This window comes from Poecilia reticulata, linkage group LG3 (assembly GCF_000633615.1).
Source record: "Poecilia reticulata strain Guanapo linkage group LG3, Guppy_female_1.0+MT, whole genome shotgun sequence".
Classification (NCBI taxonomy): Eukaryota; Metazoa; Chordata; class Actinopteri; order Cyprinodontiformes; family Poeciliidae; genus Poecilia; species Poecilia reticulata.
The window spans coordinates 33,549,817-33,570,440 of record NC_024333.1 but is presented as its reverse complement, the minus strand read 5'-3'; the positions used below and the strand labels follow the sequence as shown (position 1 = coordinate 33,570,440).

The 20,624-nt window shown below is 39.0% G+C and overlaps 1 protein-coding gene across 3 annotated transcripts in view; it reads right to left on the bottom strand.

Annotated features, from left to right (window-relative positions):
* wdhd1 (WD repeat and HMG-box DNA binding protein 1) overlaps nt 1–20,408 on the bottom strand; it is a 21,405-nt gene extending 997 nt beyond the window's left edge. Inside the window, exons 1-25 of one of the 3 annotated variants that reach the window (XM_008406001.1) lie at nt 20,318–20,408; nt 19,942–20,032; nt 18,613–18,724; nt 18,361–18,512; nt 14,594–14,705; nt 13,545–13,595; nt 12,226–12,321; nt 12,062–12,154; nt 10,766–10,872; nt 10,554–10,689; nt 9,744–9,948; nt 7,860–8,041; nt 7,599–7,783; nt 7,052–7,293; nt 5,791–5,928; nt 5,561–5,717; nt 4,452–4,566; nt 4,180–4,311; nt 3,191–3,408; nt 2,667–2,776; nt 2,531–2,587; nt 2,212–2,243; nt 1,958–2,122; nt 1,472–1,608; nt 1,255–1,390 (exon numbers count right to left, since the gene is read on the bottom strand). In XM_008406001.1, the coding sequence (XP_008404223.1) occupies nt 1,255–1,390; nt 1,472–1,608; nt 1,958–2,122; nt 2,212–2,243; nt 2,531–2,587; nt 2,667–2,776; nt 3,191–3,408; nt 4,180–4,311; nt 4,452–4,566; nt 5,561–5,717; nt 5,791–5,928; nt 7,052–7,293; nt 7,599–7,783; nt 7,860–8,041; nt 9,744–9,948; nt 10,554–10,689; nt 10,766–10,872; nt 12,062–12,154; nt 12,226–12,321; nt 13,545–13,595; nt 14,594–14,705; nt 18,361–18,512; nt 18,613–18,724; nt 19,942–20,018 (3,147 nt within the window). In that variant the 5' untranslated portion in view covers nt 20,019–20,032; nt 20,318–20,408. Of the gene's footprint in view, nt 1–1,254; nt 1,391–1,471; nt 1,609–1,957; nt 2,123–2,211; nt 2,244–2,530; nt 2,588–2,666; nt 2,777–3,190; nt 3,409–4,179; nt 4,312–4,451; nt 4,567–5,560; nt 5,718–5,790; nt 5,929–7,051; nt 7,294–7,598; nt 7,784–7,859; nt 8,042–9,743; nt 9,949–10,553; nt 10,690–10,765; nt 10,873–12,061; nt 12,155–12,225; nt 12,322–13,544; nt 13,596–14,593; nt 14,706–14,941; nt 15,006–17,635; nt 17,913–18,360; nt 18,513–18,612; nt 18,725–19,941; nt 20,033–20,317 lie in introns of those variants that run through there. The other 2 variants (XM_008406002.2, XM_008406003.2) reach the window with 2 other exon arrangements.
* Nucleotides 20,409–20,624: the final 216 nt, after the last annotated feature.

Sequence of the window (20,624 nt, the reverse complement as noted above, 5' to 3'; positions counted from 1 at the left end):
AGGAAGGAAGGAAGGAAGGAAGGAAGGAAGGAAGGAAGGAAGGAAGGAAGGAAGGAAGGAAGGAAGGAAGGAAGGAAGGAAGAGGATTTGATACTTATGGCCATAAAATACAGTAAATATAATAAAGTTTATGTAATTTTTTGGCTTCCAGACTTTGAGGATCTTTGTTTCAATCAGTTTCTTTAAACTGGATAAATTTGTAAAGGTTTGCAGAATAATAGTGAACTGCTACTCTGGGCGCCCCCTGCTGGTCAAGGGGATCCACTGCAAGTGTCTGGTTATTTTTTTGCATCAGTAAATTTAAAGTATCCAAATCCAAGAAACCTCTAAAATACAAAATAGCAGATAAAAAGAAATGTCGTCTCCTCTCCTGAATATCAACCAGCTGAAAGCATCATCACAGGACCGTCGGGTTCCCAGGCAACGACCCTCTTCATCCTCCTCCTCATCCTCTTCGCTTTCTGTTCTGAATGATCCCGTTTCCCGCTGACAGACATGATGTATGCAGGGTCAGGAGCAGGAAGATGAAAAGGTGAAGCGACTCATTTGTGACACAGCTGCCCTCATTTTCCCACCTTACCGACCGACGGTGACGCCGTCCAAACACCCCAACATTCAAATTAATTTATTTTGGAAATAAATTCATTTCCAAAATAAATTTGGAAATTTTGGCCGCTGCTTCATAGTATACAAATGTTTTAATCTTTTAATAATCATGATTTTCACTTTCTTTTGAACCCTTAGCTGTCATGACGACAGTGAAGTGCAAGTCAAAGAATTTTTACTTACAAGTTAAAATTCTTTGACTTGCATGTAGGCATGTTGAGGGTGGCACTTAAGGAGTTAATAGCAAAAAGAAAAACTTAATTCAAAAGCAGATGCAGGTGCAACTTAGTCCAAACTTTTTGTGGCCAATAATGAGCCAACATGCTTCTGAAAGCCCTCACGCTACGTTAGCATGTAGCCAGAATTAGCATTTTAGTTAATTTTAATAAAATAGATACTGAATGGAGTGAGTTAATGTTAGTCAAAATGTTAGCGATAGCCCACATGCTACTGGCAACATTTTAGCTAACCATAGCTTTTTGTTCTCCAGGTAACAGAAATGCCATATAAAACCATCCAGAAACGATGTAACCCCATATCATGACACCAACCCCACCATGCTTTCCCTGCTGGGAATATTTATCTCCCTCTGCAGGACAGCGGCGCAGGTGTTGAGGTTACGGATTAATTGAATTCATATTTTTGTACCAGTCTCTCGTCTGCTGACAGCGTCCTGAATCGTCCCATCGCCTCTTTGATGACGTCCGTCTCGTCCAGGTCCGGATTATCGGCGATTATGATCTTCCGGTTCTCATCCAGCCACAGCTGGAAGCCCGTTTTTGGCCTGAAGACAAAGAGAGTTTCTTAATTTCTTTTTTTAAACGCAGAAGTTTCACTGATCTGCTCTTCTTTTAATATATTCCACCTCTTGTTCTCTGTGTTCTCTGCAGGTGGCGCTGCAGCGTCAGGCTGTTTCTGCAGATCTGCGGCCGGCTCCGCGGCCTCCGGAGTTTTCTTATTGGCCGTCTTGTTGCTGGAGATCTGCAGCAAAGTTGACTGAGCCTGTCGGAGAAAAACACAAGAAATAAAAATGAAAGACCTTCTGTTTTGCTCAAACAGATCAGAAATGTCATAACTTGTTTAAAGTCCTAAAAAACACTAAAGTATGATCCATATTATTTAAATAGATATGTCAACAAGTCGCACATATTTTAAAGATGATGATGTCACCTTAGGGCAGCGAGTAACGATTAATCGATTCTTTTATTTATCAAATAATCTGTCAAATAATTGAATAAAAACGCTTATTCAAGTCTTAGATAATATTAGAAACAGCTTAATAAATCGATCAGTAATCGATTAATCGTGATTAATCCGATTAATCGTGATTAATCGTTTCAGCCGCAGTTACCTTGGCTTTGGTTCTGGGAGCCAGTGGCTTGAGGACGGGGCCTTTGCTGGGTTTCCCTGCTGACCCGCTGAGCGGAGCCAACTTCCTGCTGGACCTCATGTTGTCCAGGATGTTTGACACTCGAGGTTGTCCAGACGAAGACGTCGGCTTGCCAGAATCAGCAACCTGAACGCGTCGGGTTTAACCCACAGTTAATGCTTACGCTACAAAACACAACCTGTTTCTGCCTCGTAGAAACGCGCTGCGGTTCTCACCTTGAACGGGTTCGATCTTCCAACTCGACCAACTGGACCAGAAAGAAGCAAAGATTCAGGAACATTGATCAGACGGATAAACGGACAGCTAGATGATAAATGGATGGATGGATAAATAAACATAAATGGGTAAAGATATATTTTTTAGCTTTCCTGATGCAATGCAGATGTAAAACTTTGATAAGTCGCTTAATAAACCTATTTATTTTTAATTTTAACCAAAGAGTTTTACTTCAACATGTCTGAAGTAATTTATCCAGACAGACGATACTGAAGTTAGCAAACGGAGCTCGACACGCCGGTGGTCGCCTGGACTCACTTGGCGTCAGTGACGGCTTTGCGGGAAAATCCGACTCTTTAGCGAAAGGATTCAAACCTGAGAAACAAAACGGGATCGTCAGCTGGACTCATCCACAGTTTGGGAAAAACTGAGAGGAAAGGAGCTGAAAACTCACGTCTTTTAGTTTCTTCTGTCTCCATTTCCCTTCCATCCTCTTCCTCTTCACGCTCTTCCTCATCCTCCTCCTCGTTCTGCCTCGTGTTGTAAGTTTCAGTCTGCCGATACCTGGCCAAATAAAGTTAAAGGACGATTAACGATGTGGAAAATAACCAGACTGGAAACATTTGTTCAATTCCAGATTATAGACCATTTAATCTAGAGCTGCAGCTAACGATTATTTGATTAATCGATTGTTCTGGCGATTAATCGGATAAAAAAAATGGCCACATTCTGCAAATTTTTCCTTTAACTTTTTACATTATATTAAAAATACATTAAAAGATGCAAATTAGGAAATAGTTCAATTAATTTTTAACTATGAAAATAAACATTCTGTTGCCTAAAATGCTATAAAGTTTAATTACTTCTGTCAATAAGTTGCTCATTCAGCAAAAGGCCTTCTTGAGTCTGTACACTCTGGCTATCAATTTTAGTGGACGGTTATCTTAATAATCGATTAATCGATGTGTTCTGATTTACCCCGAAGTCCGTCTGTCGCTGGAGAACTCCGGCTCCTCTTCGGGTTCCTCGTCTTCCTGCAGCTGGGTCGACTTCTCCAGCGCGATCTCGCTGAGCCGCTGCGCCAGGTTCATCCGCCTGGATCGGGACGCGTACCGGATCGCCAGAGTCACCACGTTCTGGGTCATCAGCTCCGCCAGCTCCACGCAGCGAAACTCCCGCTCCAGTTTACAGGACAACTGGAACAAACAAAGGTGACCCGTCACGCTTCCTTGAACCGGTTGGGTCGATACAAAATGATAAGACTGAAGACTTATCATCCGAGTTTTAGCAGGAAGAGAGAAAAATGATAAGTCATGCAAATAGAACTTATTGAGCTTGTTTTGATTAAATTAACTGATTTATTGCTTGTTGCCGTTTAAATTATTCTGGTTTTCGTTTCTCTTGTTGTCTCCTTTCTGTCCAAACTGACCAAAAGTGGTGGAGCTCAGCGTGGGTTGCTAGGTAACGGGCAGAGTTCCCCTGGGGTTGCCAGGTAACGGGCAGAGTTCCCCTGGGGTTGCTAGGTAACGGGCAGAGTTCCCCTGGGNGGTAACGGGCAGAGTTCCCCTGGGGTTGCCAGGTAACGGGCAGAGTTCCCCTGGGGTTGCTAGGTAACGGGCAGAGTTCCCCTGGGGTTGCTAGGTAACGGGCAGAGTTCCCCTGGGGTTGCTAAGTAACGGGCAGAGTTCCCCTGGGGTTGCTAGGTAATGGGCAGAGTTCCCCTGGGGTTGCCCTTACCAAGCCCCGTTGCTAGGTAACGTGGCTGGGGTTACTAGGTGAAAAGTCACTGCCTGCTGAGGAAGGTTTTCAAAATGGCTTATTTTAAAAATGTATTAAAGACTTATTGCTGAAAAGTAGCTGGATGTTTTTTTTAAGTGTTTTTTTGTTTTTAGAATCAGTCAAAACAGCATAAAAATGTGTATTTTAGAGTATTTTAGTGTATTGTTAAGGTTCATGCTCCCTCCTACAGCAAACATCTTCATGAGAAGCTCCTGCTGCTCCTTGTCCGACTGCGTCTGCGCAGCCTCGTCGACTTCGTAGCCGCTGGAGGACAGGAAGCTGAAGTGATTATGGAAGAGGACGGAGCGCCAGTACTGCTCCTGGAAACAAAATGGAGGACGGAAAATTCAGGAATCACTTCCTGAAACCGTTCCACTGCAACAACCCAGCATGCCTCAGAAGCAAAATGAGACGAGGAGTGAAGCCGTTTCCCCGACGTGTGTTGGGTTTTTGGGTTCACCTCCATTTGTCCCTTTTCTGTGCTTGTCTGACACAGCGGCAGCTTAAACGGCAGGATGGCGACAGCCGGCCGAGGCAGAGTGGGAGGATACCGGGAGCCTTTGCATGGGATGCACCTGAAGGCATTCAAATAAAAATAAACCAACATGAACTTCAAAATTTAAACCGTAAACAAGAACTGCTAAAAAAACAATGAAGCTCATGTATTATAGATTCACTAACAGCGCAAAATGTCACAAGTCTTTATTTCTGCAGAACGGAACGGTTTTATTCCTGCCAATAAGTTAAAGCAAGGGTGTTCAAAGTGTGGCGCGGGGGCCGTTTGCTGCTACTGGACTGATTTTTTGCGGCCCAAAACTCCAATTCAAGGTAATAATAATAATTGGAACCAGAGGTTATGGAAGAGGGTTAGTGCCACTGAGAATAAAAAAAAATCTGAATTTTTCTCATAATTTTGATTTTTTTCCCCCTTATGACTAAAGTCATAATTCAGATAAAAGTAAAAGTTTTGGGGGAATAAAACGCCATAATTCAGAGGAAAAAAACAAAAATTCTGACGTGAAGGTTATAAATCTGAGACAAAATGTAAGAATTAGGATTTTAAAACATAAAATTTTAAGGAAAAAGACAGAATCTTTTTTCATGTGACCCTAATCTTCCATAGATGTTTGATTATTGGAGACTTTTTATTTTTAATGTGACTCATTTTTTAATCAGATTTTCTGATTAATAAACAGAATCAATAACTAAAATAATTGCTGGTTGAAGCCCTGGTACAGACTTGAACACTTTTTATTCGCCTGAATTTGCTCTTTAAAACATACTTTTTTTAAACTAATCTTATAATATTCTGATATTTTGAGACACCAARTTTTTGGTTGTCATTGTCTGTAAACCATAATAATAAAACTTACAAGAAAAAAGTTTTTAATATTTTACTCCATATGTAATGAATCTAAGAGAGTTTAAGTTTTTGAAAGGAGTAAAAAAAATATTCAAATACTTTGAGCTGCACTGTAATAATCTTCAACATAAAAACACTTCATTCTCCATATATAATCATCTTTTCTCTCAGCAGTAACATGTAAAAGCTTCTTGTTTGCGGCTCACCTGAGCTGCTGGGGGTTCTCATGCGCCCCGACCACCCAGTAGTGATCCGATTTGCTCTTGCAGGTTTCTCTGGTGTTGCAAACCGGCGTCCAGGTGTTGCCCAGCGCGCGGTTCAGCATCCGCACCAGCCCGTTTGAATCCACGTAGCACGCCGTGCCTGCAAACACGAGAAACCGGCTCTGAAACCAAACTCCTCGTTCGGACGTGAGGAGCTTCGTCCGGGTTCTGACCTTCGGCGGTGAATCCAGCCCAGCAGAGGTACGACTTGGGGGAGAGAGGCAGCGGTTCGCCGCTCATCAGCTGCCTCTTTCTGCGACCAAACTGCAGCAGCTGAACGCCGAGAGCTTGTTCTCCGTCGAAACCCGTCGCTGTGGGCGTGAAGCCACAAAAACATGAGCATCAACGCAATTCCAAGGGCCGCCATTTTGAAAGCCTGTTCATCTCAGAGGTAACAGTTGATAGCCATCAAAACCCACAGAGCAGGTGGATAACGAGGGAAGATCTGTAAAATACTGAGCCCACCCGTCTCCATGACAACCACTAGACGCCATTTATATGCAAACTGGATCAGAAATGAAGCTTAGAAGAGGCTTTTTCCGTCCTACCATCACAAACACGAACATGTGACGCAAACTGAGATTTTCAACAACAAAGCTGTTAGGTACGGCTGAAGACGTGTGATGCTGTGGGCCTGTTTTATTTCAAAGCCTCTACGAACATTGTAGAGCGAACTTAGGGCTGCAGCTATGATCATTTTTATAATCAATTCTTCTGTATAATAACTGATTTATCATAAAAAAAATTGGCAGATTGTTCAGATTTTTTATTTGACCTTTTTATACATTAGAAATATGTTAAAATATGCAAATAAACAAACAAATAATTTTTTAAATAAGAAAATAAACATTTTATTGACAAAAACACAACATTTACTATCCAATTAATCGTCAGATTAATCACTAAAACGGGATAACAGCATTACTTAACTGAATAATCTGCAGGTAAAAATTACTGTAAATTATTCTGTTTTTTTCATTAACAATTGGTGCGTGATAGATTAATTTTACTGAATTTAAACCAGGTGAGTTTTAAAAAATATACAAAATAATAACTTTTGGTAAAAATGACTTTGGCCATTATTTTAGGAAGGTGACGATATATTATTCTCTCAGCAAATTGCATTTTGCAAATTGCTCTAGTTAACGATTAACCAATTACTAAATTAGTTGATTAATTCAATAATCGATTATCACAATTAATCATGTCAGACCTGCATCAAATTTGAAGATATTTTAAATACAAAACCTGCAAAAGAAGTGAACTCAGGATMGTTCTGAGTGTCCCGAGTTCCTATTTATWTCCCATTTATCTGCCTCGATAGGCTAATATTCAGGCAAACAAACACAGAAATGATTAAAATTAACTCTGTTCAGCCTGTGGCTTTGTTTGGACTGAGGGMAACCTCCGCGTTGGAGTGAGTTTGGGTCGTACCTCGGTGGTAAACCACCAGCAGCTGCTCCCCGTGGCCGGCCATGCACACCACCGGCCCCGGCAGGCTGCAGATCTCCCTCTGGACGCCGCCGACGGAGAACAGCCGCAGCAGCAGCGCGCTGGTGGCGACGGCCGCCCAGCCCTGACCCAGACACAGCGCCTTCACGTCCTCGCCCTGCGGCAGGTCCACCATCCACTCCTTATTGGTGTCCCAGCAGGAGAAGTGGAGGCACTGCAGCTTACTGGGAGCAAACAGGAGACGTTAGAGACGTTCTGGAGGAAGCCATCGATGCACGTGACTGCAGAGGACGGCGACCTAGCAACAAACAGTGGAGAAACTTGCACAGCAGCAGTTTCAGGTTTCACCACTTTTCCTCTTAACTGCTCAAAAATAAAAAAAATTTTTTTTAAAAAATGGCGTGGAGTGAAAACTGGAAACCAGTTTTTCAGATATTTAAAACAAAAAAGCTCTAATTATTGACATCAACTCCTATGAAACACTTTTATCGTGATACGTTTTTCAGCCGCATCGTCCATCCAGCCTCACCTGGCGAGGTCATCTGTGCTTGGGCAGGCCAGCAGCACGGCCTCCTGGGAAAGGTCGGCCATGGTGTGACCCAGGGAGTTGGTGAGGTGCATGGCGTGGTGCACGGCGGTGTCGTGAAACTCCACGTCGATGGCGTTGTCCTGCTCGTCGTTGTAGCCTCGCACTATCCCCACAGAGTTCCACATCTGGACAGTTTAGGTTGCATGAGGGAGGAAACCCACAGCGGGAAAATGGAGGAGTGAGTCCGGGCGTCCATCCTACCATGAAGCGGTGAGTGAGGTGAGCTGGCGTGGATCCGGGCTGAAAGGCCTTCTGGGGAGGAGTCGGCACCGGGCCGTCGTAGACGGGGCGCAGCGCCGCCGCCGCCGGGGCCACAGAGCTGCCGGCGTCGTCATCATCGTTGTCCCCAAACTTATCTTGACCGAGTTTAAGGGATCCTGTGTCTGAAATTAGAGCATAAGAACAAAAAACTTCAAATTTAACAGGTACTCACAGAAACATACACTTCAGACATGTCTATGCTGAAACAGCGACAGGTTTTGAATAGGGCTGTGTAATAATATCGGTTTTGCGATATATATCGATATTTTCTTTCCTAGAAAAAAATCGATATTCATCCGCGAGTATCGTAACATCCAACTGTCACCTTGCTCACTCACTGCTTGCTTCGCCGGGAGAGTGATTAGGTCATCAGGCTTAGAGTGATTCCTTCAGATGTTAAGCGTTAAAAAGGTATCAAACTATTCAGAGCAGGTACTTGGTGACTTTATTTACTTTACACATTCATGTAAGCTACAGTTTGTACTGTTTCAATTAAAAGAAACAAGTTTTCTCACTACTTCTTTCATTCATTTTGTCCAGCTGTCGACTTTAAGTCTGTGTCCAACCAGAGCCAGGTGTTGTGTAGTTGGTGCTTTTAATCAGTTTTCAGTTAAATTAATTCAATCCAAGTCTATGTCACAAAATGTCACCAAAATCACTCTGTCCCTCTAAAATCTTTCAGAAAATCGCAAAAGTGTATTGAATTGTAGCGTTTGCTGAATATCGCAATATATATCGTATCGTGAGCAGAATATTGTGCATCGTATCGTGAGATTATTGTACCACTACAGCCCTAGTTTTGAAACTCATTTACAATTTAATGTGTTGCATTTAAAATCATTAAAGATACAGAAAGCAGCCAATCCTTTCCCAGGTCTTCATGTTCGCTGCTCCGAACACAGAGAATCTGGTACTTTCCAGACTGTTCCAAAAATAAAAATTTTCAAATTCAAACAACCTGTTTGACTTTGTCTGTTGACATGCAACTTCTAAAAAGCAGAACGCAGATCAGTTTCAGGAACTTGCAGGTTAGTTTTCCCCCTTAGGAATTTGAGCAATCTGCACCAGTTAGATTCTGGGAATGTTAAGTTGAAAAATGCACGATCCAGAATGCAGCATGCAAGTACTTGAAAGTAGCCTGCACATTCTGAAGAGTAGCACACAAATCCTAACACGTATGGTAAACTCCTAAAAAGCAGCTTAAAGTTCTAAAAAGTAGCACACAAAATATAAAATGTAGTATTAAGTTCTTTTTAAACTTAATGCTACTTTTTGAAAAGTTGCGGTCGAGTTCTGAAAAGTGGCATAAAATGTCAACAAAGCAGCGTGAAGTTCTAGAAAGTAGCATGTGGGCTATAAGAGTAGCGTAAAAATCTAAAAGGTAGAATACAACCTCTAAAAACTAGCATCTAAAATTAGTRTGCAAGCTCTAAAAAACAGCTTAAAAGTTCTGCTAAGTGAAATACAAATTCTAGAGAGTACCATACAAGTTGTAGAAAGTAACATACAAGTTCTATAATGTTACCTTTACAAATGTTAACCTGCAGTTTTTAGACAAAAACATGAAATTCAGGGGATGTAACCGGTAAATTAAACACAAGCTTAACGTTTCTATGGAAACACGGATATTACTGGAGCGAAGTTTGTAATTCCTGAAATGTGTCCAGCTCGTAACACGTCAGTTTCAGAATGTAACGTGAAAGTTCCAGGCGAGTTAGACTTAAATACTGGAATAAAACGTGCAAGTTTTGAAATATATCCTCAGAGTCTTGTAGCTAAATGGCAGGTTCAGAAAACACCTGAAATGATCCAACTCTTCCTCACCCAGCGAGTTCTCATCGTCCAGGATGGCGCCTCTGTTCCTCACTCGACCCGTGGACGGGATCAGGAAGTCGTCATCGTCCTCATCCGCCGCCGCCGCCGCCTTCTTTACTGGTGAATTGGTGTCACTGAGTCCTTCATCCATCAGTCTGTCATCATCCTCGTCAAACAGGTCGTCGTAGCCGTTAGCGGGTTTCACAGCTGGAGCCTGAAGACAAAACAGAAATTAAATGTAGTGATTCTGTTGGACAGAAATTAATCTCATCACCTTCAATTAACTGGTGGAACAAACTGAGCAAAGCAGGAGCCTAATAGATTTGGCTAAAAAAGAAAAGAAAAAAAAAATCAAGGGCTTTAGAAAGACAAAAATATATCAAAACAAAATTAAAAAGAACTGAAAAAGGATATAAAATATAGTGCAGTTATCAAGAATAACACACCATAAATCTAAAAGAATCTGCAGAGTAGGATGGTTAGGACAACTTTTAAAAATGTACAAATGTGCATTAAAAAAATACTTTTGGTGAAAATAAATCTGTGCAAACAAAAGAGATGTGCAAATACCATCAGAAATGYTATTTAAAATAACTGTAACTGCAAATACCATCAGAAATGTTATTTAAAATAACTGTAACTGCAAATACCATCAGAAATGCTATTTAAAATAACTGTAACTGCAAATACCATCAGAAATGTTGTATAAACTGCAAGTACCATCAGAAATCTTATTAAAAAACAGTGAAGCAGTTCAGGAAGAGCTTCCTGCTTGGTGACAGCAGTGAGTGTTAGAATGGAGGTGGAAGGTGGCGGTACCGTGGTGGAGCCGGTACCGGAGGTGCCGAGTCCGTCCAGCAACCCCAGGCAGCCCTCTGTGTCCGTGTAGGCGATCTGGCTCCCGGACGGATGCCAGGCCAAGCTGCACACCGTGAATCCTTTCTCATGCTTCTGCCTGCAGGAAACACATTTCACCTGTAAGAACGACGACAATAAACACGGTTCCTAAGAGATCCGACTCTGGGCCGCACCGTTCCACCACCAGCCGGCTGCTCACGTCCCAGATCGTCAGCAAACCTCCGACGGCGCCGGCTGCAAGGAAGCGGCCGCAAGGGGACCAGGCCGCCACGTTCACGGGCTGCAGAGAGAGAAAAGAACCTTTATTTATGAGGAGTAAAACCTCCAGAACGCTTCTTTACAGCTGAACCAGAGTTTCCATCCAGACACTGTTCCCAACGAGAAATTCAAGCACTTCCAAGGTAAGTTTTCAAACTTTTCCAGGATCACTTTGGAGAAAAAAAACAATACAAACAGTTTCACTTCACTATTACATGAAATTAGTAGCTATAACATTTTGTGATAGTATCTATATTTGAAATGTCTCCATCTGATTAGTTTGAAAATGAAACAGCAATTTAACAAAAAATAAACAAATCTCTCAGTTTCAATAACTTAATGTAAAATCCGATTTTTAAATTCGAAATATTTGCACAAGAAACTAAAAGAGTTTATAGGATTTTGTTTTCTTGCATTTAGCAAATAATTTTAGTGAATCCAACTGACCTAAAACAAGAAGATTTAATCTGATTTAACCTCAGACAGTGAGAAGAAAATTATTTGTCTTTTTACTAGGAGTACACTACAAAAACACAAAATCTTACCAAGTATTTTTAACTTCTAAAATGGGAAAAAAATTCTTATTACAAATGAAATTATCTGCTAATAAAACTAGAACTTTTTTTATCATTATTAAAGAATTACTGACTTAAAACAAAAAATGGATTTTAGGCTATACACTGCAAAAACACAAAATCTTACCAAGTTTTTCTGTAGTTTCTAGTGCAAATGTCTTAGTTCACTTTAAATGAGACAAAACTAACTTACAAGCAACTTTCCAGCAAGACAAGTCCTTAATTTAAATCAGTAATTGTCTAATATTGATTAATAAAACAATACTAGTTGCATTGGAATCATTTCAATTAGAAAAATATTTTTGTCCTATATTAAGGAATTATTTAAAAAGTTATCTAAAATTATATTTAAATGATCTAAAAGCTGCTACATCTTGTTAAAAAGTTATTTGTAAGACATTTGCACTAGAAACTAGACCAAAAACACTCAGTAAGGTTTTGTGTTTTTTGCAGTGTATTAAAATATCTAGTTTTAACTGTAAATAAAGTTTTTTATTTCCAAATTTAGGCTTTTAATCATTTGATTTTATTACAAAACTCTGCAGTTTGAATATCAAGCACTTTCCAAAAACAGCAAACTGAAACTCAATCGTTTTATTTTGGGTTTTTTTTACAGTGCAGCAGTTTTGCTCTCACCTGCGTGAGCAGCTCATCGGACAGCGAGCCGACGTGATCCCAGGATCCCCGCTCGTACAGGTGAACTCTGGTTTCCACTGGAACAGCTAAAAACTGACATGGAAACGTTTTTCAGACGATTTGCGCCTTTGATGCGCCCGCTCAGCGGACCCCGGCTCACCGACCTTCCCAGCTGCAGGCTGGAACGCCAAGCGGCACAGAGACGCCGCGTTGCTGACGTCGTTCGTTTTCTGCAGCAGCGGCCAGCTGGTCACCCGGGTCTGAGAGGAGACAGGAAAATTACGATTTCACAAACAAAAGGATAAAACACAACTAAAATTAGAGCCGTCAATAAACAATCAATCAATAACATGATAATTAAAGCATGATTTATTGTTTTTCTCATTTCTCTCTGGATGATAAAAAGGTTTTCAGTCGGGTGTTTTGGTCTCAACTGAACCTTTTTGTTTACCGAAACTTCATGATTCATTTTATTTGTTTTGTTTCTTTATTCTGGATATTTAAAATGTTTTTCATTTCCAGTGTTAAATGTTCATTAGAATTTAAAATCCATCCATCCATTTTCTTTACACCCTTGTCCCTTTGTGGGTCTGGAGGTGCTGGTTCTTCTCCAGCTAACGTTCTGGGCGAGAGGCGGGGTCACCTGGACAGGTCGCCAGTCTGTCGCAGGGCAAGACACACAACCATGCAAGACACACACTCACACCTAGGGGCAATTTAGAGAGGCCAATTAACCTGACAGTCATGTTTTTGGACTGTGGGAGGAAACCGGAGTACCCGGAGAAAACCCACCATGCACAGGGAGAACATGGAGACTCCATGCAGAAAGACCGGGGCCGGGAATCAAACCCAGAACCTTCTTGCTGCAAGGCAACAGCTCTACCAACTGCGCCACTGTGCAGCCCATAATTTAAAGTTTATTGATATTTGCAAATGCATTATTATGCCATTACTACTAGATTACTGGAAAACAATCTCAAAACAACAATATCATCGTTTATCCCAATAACTTCTGGCATAAATTAAAGCTAAATTTATGACCATGACAAACATAAGTCCAATTCACAATAATACAAATTGCCTCAAAACCCCAGCAAATTTTCAGACTTTTCATTTTTAATCAGGGTAAAATTAGACCAATTAAAATCTTAGAATTGAAAATGTTGGCACAAAGTTTTCAATACCCAGACCCAGTTTTTAATGATTTTATTAAACTTACTTTTCAACAAAATGACCTGAATCTCATTTTTATTGCTCAAATTATACAAAGAATGTTTCATCACTTTCATCTTCAATAATTTATTCTTCAATGTTTTTTTTATATTTTACTCTTTTACTTAAAGTATCCAACCTAGTTTATTGTTGAATAGCATAAAAAAGTCACTGCTTTGTTTCTTTGTTATTTTTTATTGGACTCCAAACCCCCGGCGTTTTTCCAACCTATGAAACGAAACGTTTGTTGGTTGATGGGAATCAGACGTACCTGATCCTCGATGTTCCACACGACGACCGAGCCGTCGCAGCTGGAAGACGCCTGACAGAGACCAGACGGCGCAAACGAATCAATAAAGAACAAGTTTATCATCTTTACCCCTCAGACACACAAATCAGTTCAGAATACGGCTCTAGATGCATGTCGAAATAGATTTGTTTTATTTTATTAAGTAAATTACTTTAAAAATTTGATCTCCAAAACGTTTACACTGCAAAAACACACAATTTTACCAAGTATTTTTGTCTGTTTTCTAGTGTAAATATCTTAAGAGCCCTTGAAATAAGACAAAAGTAACTTACAAGTAATTTTTCAACAGGATATAGAAGTTTGTTTTTAGTAAATAATTAATTAAAATGTATTAAAAAATTACTGGTTCCATTGGCAGATTGTTTCTCTTACAAAAAGACATTTTAAAAGTATTATTTCAGGTGTACAACAACATAAAATACTGAAATAAAACTCTATAAAGTATCATTATGGTGATTAATCTGTAAGCATTGTGACATATTTATTGCACTTGGATTATTATCATTATTCCTAGTAGTAATACTACAATTTTTTTTAAAAATAATTAAGAAATAATTTTTACTATTTTTATTAATACATGTACTAAAATAAAACAAAAGTTTAATTATATAATCTTATTATTCCTGGTAATATAAGAAAATGTTTTTTAAAAATGATAAATTATTTGTACTGTTATTATTGATAAATGGACTGAAATAAATTAAATCATCAACATTATAATTCTGAGTAATATTATAAAAACACTTGAAAAAATAATTAGAAATAATTTTTTACCATTTCTATTAATAAATGTACTAAAATAAAACATTGCGAAAAAGTTTAATTATTTAATCTTATTATTCCTGGTAATATAAGAAAATGTTTTTAAAAATGATAAATTATTTGCACTATTATTGATAAATGTACTGAAATAAAATATAGTAAATAAATGAAATAATTATTAAAATAAGAAAACATGCAGCTAATGTCTGAGTAAAAATCTAATAGAGAAAATAGTTGTTTTTTCTCACCAAGTATTCATCTTTAGGGTCAAAGGTCACACTGAGGACGGGCGCTTCGTGACCCCGCAGTGTTTTCTGCTGGCTGCTGTCTGACACCTCCACCACCTTCACCATGAAATCACTGAGAAAAAAAACAAAACAACAGAAGAATAATAAAAACTTCACGCCGTCACAGTGAAACAGGAAAAATAATCCGGACTTCCTCCTCCGGCGGCGACGAAGCCAGAATTTAAGGGATCGATGACACAACAGGCCTCATTAGCCAGAAAACAGCAACATCGATGCAGCTTCATGTCCTGAGCTTCTATTGTTGTGATCAAGCTGCTCAAAACGAATCAATTCATGCAGGAAACACACATCCTGCTCCAATCACAGCCAATCAACCCGAAGAGGCGCGCTCTGTCTGCCAGGTGGGTTTCAGCTGCAGCAGAAACGTGAAATCAAATCACAGCAGAGCAGACACAGACGGATCCACAAAGCAAAACCGACATGTGGAAAAACCTCTGGAGCATAAATATAACTCTGATTATGAGATTTTAAAAAAACATTTTGTGAAGGTTTCTCATGTCCATAAGATTAAATTCTCTTTATAAAAAGAGAAAACTCATTTTTGTTTTTTAAATTTTATTAGGGGTGCAAGTTGTCAATGAGTTAATTTAAAGATGGCTAATCTTAGCCATCACCATTTCTAACAACAATTTGAAGAATTTGAATGTATATTCAATAAAGGATTTTTGAATTTGAAACGATCCACAAAAAAAAAAAGAGTAACTGATAAGCTGCCATTTTGTTAAAACCTGAGTTTTCTCTTGTCAATATGGCCGATATTTCTATATAATTTAAATTTTACCAATATTTGTGTCAGCTGTACTAAATAGCGACTGAATAAATGTGATTTTGTCACATCATTAAATATTAGAGGAACTTCTTAAGTAGTTGAATAGAAAAATAAAATATGTGAAACATTGACTTTAGCCCGAAGGACCCACCGGTGGGTCCAGCTGTCACGTGACCTCGGCTCCCTCTGTAAACAAAGGCTCCACGTGCCTTTAACATTTTTTTTTTTTTTTTATCCGCTAAAAGAGGCTTTAATCTTTCAAAAACTATTCCGCATAAAGGTTTTGCCCAAAATGTTAAGATTTTAGAGCTATTTAAAAACAGCTGATGAGATTTAAAGGTCCTCGGGCGATGACTCAACTGCCCGGAAAACACCCGATCAGCTGATCATCACGGCCATTTTGTGGCTTCACGAGACAGTGGAAAGACTCTCAGAGTATGGCACAAGATGTCGGCTAHGCAAAATCATGACGTATTTTCCGGAACCCGATCTAAATGTATGCGTAATTYNTGCGCTCTCCGTGCRTAAGCAGGYGTKGTATACGGGAGTCTGAGCACGTGGAGTTATCTCGGTTCCGTGAGTTCAGTTTTGATTTATTTATGATAAATCGATCATAGCAGCAGAAACTGGACGATTTAGAGGCTTTTGAAGGCTTTTGAACAACGGTTTTTCGATTTGCTACGAGTGGAGCTAAATCTTGGAAAAATTATCTCAATGGCGCGGAGGAAAATGTCCGATGTGGAGGCGCTGGAAGAACTATTTCGGAGCGATGTTGAGCTGGAAGACTCTTCTGATAGCTGGTGGGATTCGGACGAGGAGGAAGAGGAAGAGCCGGACACAGCTGACAGACTTGATCTCGGTGATGTGTAAGTTTTCCCCTGCAATTTCACACAAACTATTTGATGTTTTGGTTCCATTTATTTATTTCTGTGATTATATGCTTGTAATAACGGCTTGTAATAACTGGAGTCTAAAGGAGAAGCAGCTTGTCCTCAACCTAGCACATCATTTTCGGCTCAACCCGGTGCATTCAAATGCCCTGGGTCAGTTCCCAGATACTTTGGGGGAACAGCAGAGGAAAAGCGAAGGATTTGTGTGTGGTGCAAGCAGAATGGCAATAAGAGAAAAACACCACTATACTGTCCCAAATGCAACGTTGCCCTATGTCTTCAGCCAGACAGGAATTGCTTTGAGGACTACCACAAAAACGTGTAGTTTGTGGTCTTTTTTTTATTTTTGAACTTGTTTTTGTTTTTTTTCTTTTTTTGGTGGTGGTGGATTTTCAAAATTGTTTATTTGCTCTTTTAAATTATTCAAAAAGTATTTTTGACTTGTTTTTATCTTGTTTCAATAAAAGTTTTCTATTTGGAGTCAAAGAAAGAGCTTTCAGGTCATCATTATTACACATATTACAGTGTGCACAATGGTACATTTTGCATATAAATGGGGTAAATGTCATGACCAATGGTTATATTATATGTAGAAAGTGTCATTAGATGGTAATAAGCTATTTAATTTTAACAAACCCCCAGTATTGATGTAAAAAACACATTTGGCACAGTTTAGTTACATTTTTGGATAAATGTGCCAAAATGGCCTCTCCGCCTAAGAAATTTCTCACTAATACCATTCTAAAATAAATATGATTCATCTGATTGAGTCCAAATTTGGTATACTTTTACACAACATTTAGATTTAAAAGTCTGTACTACTTTTTTGTGCTATAAATAATATTTTGGTAGTGTTTTGCAATGTTTATTTCAAAGAAAATTTTGGCGAGGTTAAAAAAATGCAAAATATTTTGTATATTGTCCCTAATATTTCAGGCAGGGTCAAAGCTACAATGGTGCTGACACCAGAAAACCATTCTATGACATCTTACCTTTACAGAGGTACCAAAAGTTTCTTATTAAATCTAATAGCTGTGAGGCTATAAGTGATTTACTTTTGTGTGTTTTTGTCAGGCGGAAATTTATTTATACCCCCTTAGGGTGGAGATAATAATATAAACACCTGCGGTTGTTCCTGTAGGAACAATAAAACTTCGCTAAATAAAGCGAAGTTTTATTTAGCGAATAAAACTTCGCTAAATAAAACTCGTATCATTGAGGCAAATGATACGAGTTTTACGTATCATTTGCCTCAATGATACGTAAAATGATACGTAAAACGGGTCGGTTGGACCCCATTTCTAAACATAAGGGTTAACTCACCACAGCCCTCAAAATCATGTCTTTTTCCATTTTTCTGGGTAATCTACAGTTTTCTGTCATCTCAGCCTTGTCTTCGTAGCGCTTCCGTAACTTTTTAATCGAAAAGTTGGCGCTGTTTTGTCGTGTAGCTCAGCTGAATTAGCGCCATTAAGGTGAAAACTTAATAGCGAGTATTTATGTTTCAAAACAGAACCGCATAAAATACATTTTTCATCCCACATCGGACTCTGGACCGTTTGTCTTTTCCGGTCAATCAAAGATGGCCGCCGTCTTTGATTTCTGTATCATCAGCTCCGCTTCAGGATGACCAGCGGCGCCTTCTGCTGGGTGGCGGACAAACTACAACACTGAACGAAAATCTAAAATGGGCATTAGTTAATAGGAGCCACTTTTGATCTAATAAACGATTAATGTTTATTAGTAGTTTTGATGGTCTAATGAAACTAAATTTGGACTTTTGTGCCATAGTTCCAGAAAGTAAAAGATTATTATCCCCGTAGAGTCAAATAAATTATGAAAATTTGGTCCCCAGTTGATAAATAAATGAAAAAATACTTCTTATCCAATACAACAAAAATAACTGGTATGCAATTTAAGCCAATGGAACTTCTTAAACCAGAACTCATATCAGTTGATTTCTAACACTAACTGGAGAAGTAGCCAGTTGTTTGGGAACAAAACATTCAGAATAAAATGATCCCATGGTCATTTCTGGTGTCAGTCACCTGGATCCGGCGGCGACTCTGGTGCCGCTGCGGTTGAAGGTGACGTGAGTGGCGTTGGTGGTGAACCGCGTCAGGATGCCATCTGGATCACCGTCGGGAAACGTGTGGATCTGCACCGTGTTGCTGGAGCTCGCCGTCACCAACTTGCCTTTCTGTGTGGAAACAAAAGACAAAAGTTTTCCACAATCACACACTCCGATTTATCAGATTTGACAACAACCTGAAGGCTGCAATCCGACAGAAGAGGCGAACCTTGAGTGCGAGGGAGTAAGCCTTTTCCCCAACGGTGATGAACTTTGGATCATCATCGTCCAGGCTTTCCCAAATCCGAACATCGCCGTCGTTTCCACATGTTACAATATACCTGGACAAACGTTTTTAAATAAAAAAAAGATAAAATATTTTTCTTTATGACATTATTGAATCTGACAGTTTGTGGATGAATTGCATTATTAAAATTTGCTCCATTTTTATGGAGTATTTTAAACTTTTCCCCCATAAATAACCATTAAGTCTAAATTTTTTTTTCTCTTTCCAATTCTTTTAATTTAATTCTGTCCTTAAATGACATTAAGGCTCTAAATTTAATGCATAATTTGTCATATTTTAATAAGCACACATTTCAATGTGTTTTTTATGGGATAGAAAAATGAAAAACCTGCCCCTTTTACTCTGACTGCCATAAATAAAATTCAAAACAGTTAGCTTATTTATATATGTATAAAAAACTATGGTAACAGCCGTGCATGAATAGTTTTCTTCAACCTGAACTGCTTTACAGAGAAGTAAAGTGAAACTTATGTTTGTAAATGGGAAGGGCATGAAAACGTTTGTACGGCAGATTTAGGAAATATTTTGGATTTTTTAAATGTATTTTCTGAAGTGACTAAAACTCTGAGGTTTAAGCCCAGTTAAACGACGTTTAACTGAAGTCCTAAAAGGGGTGCGGGTTTTAATGTTTTTATCTTTAAATCTCTTTCTCACTGTTTATTCAATGTCACATGCTGTTTTTATTTTAATCATGTAAAGCACTTTGAAATGCCTTGCTGCTGAAATGTGCTATACAAATAAAATTTGATTGATTGATTGAAGTGTTACCATGCTACAGCCTTTCTGTTTGGTGCCAGAAATGAAGTTCTCTCTTACAGAAAACTAATTTTGTAATTTAGCTCCCTGATTGCAAGGTTTGTTATTCTTCCCACCTTGAAATAAATTTAAAAATATCTTAATTATTATTAATATTATTATTTATTTTTGTCATCAGTTCTTTTGGATTCCAAATGCTGGGATCCAAAAACAACCTACATTATCCATTTTTAGTTTTTTTTTATTATTATTATGTTGTGTTTTACTGTACAACACTTTGTATCAGCTGTGGTTGTTTTAAAGTGCTTTATAAATAAAGTTGGATTGGATTGGATTTTCAATTTTCCGTTTGATCTTTTTTGCAGATCTGTGGACTGTGAGGGGATTTGACGGCGCATATGTCCAGCAGAAAACGAGTTCAGCATCTAAACTGGTCCAAGTCATAGTATTTGTGGTTTTAATTTGCTCATATTTACAGAAAATGAATAAACGTACCTCCCGGTGTCATCGAAGCAGACCTCGGTGTGTCCCTCCGAGTGGCCGTAGCGCATCGGCTTCCTTTCGCAGGGCATTTTAACAAACCAGACTGAACACACAAATAAAATAACTTACTAAAATATAAACATAAACACGTTACACAACTGTAACAACTCTGTGGAACACTGTTATGCTAGCTGTCAAAGCTATTTCTGAGTTCAGCTAATAGCAGCGAAGCTAACGCTGAGTTTAAAATTTATTTTTCACGGTTAAAACTTCTTTGAACTGAACGTTGAGGTCCACAAACGGCAGACATTGAACTCAAACTACTTAAAGCTGTTGTCCTGACAGCTTAAAGAAGGTTTAAAACAAAAGTTAGAGAAAGCGCTCTCACCTTCCTCCAATGGAACTCCCGCGCTGARTTAAAAACAAGGAAGCCTTGCGTCACAACTCCCGCCGGTTACGTCATGACGTAACCGCGTAAGACCCTCCCTCCGAAAGGGACGTGTTTTCATTGATATTCTGGATTTTGATTTTCTAATTATTTTTTTTTAAATTGGCTAATCAGATGTTTTTTGTAACAATCTGAATTTTGTTAACTTTATTACTTTCTTTTCAGACTAACTTCCGGTGAAAATGTTTTATTATGTTATTAAACAGAAACTCAAACATTTTTAAAGTTGATTTAAACTCAATGAAAC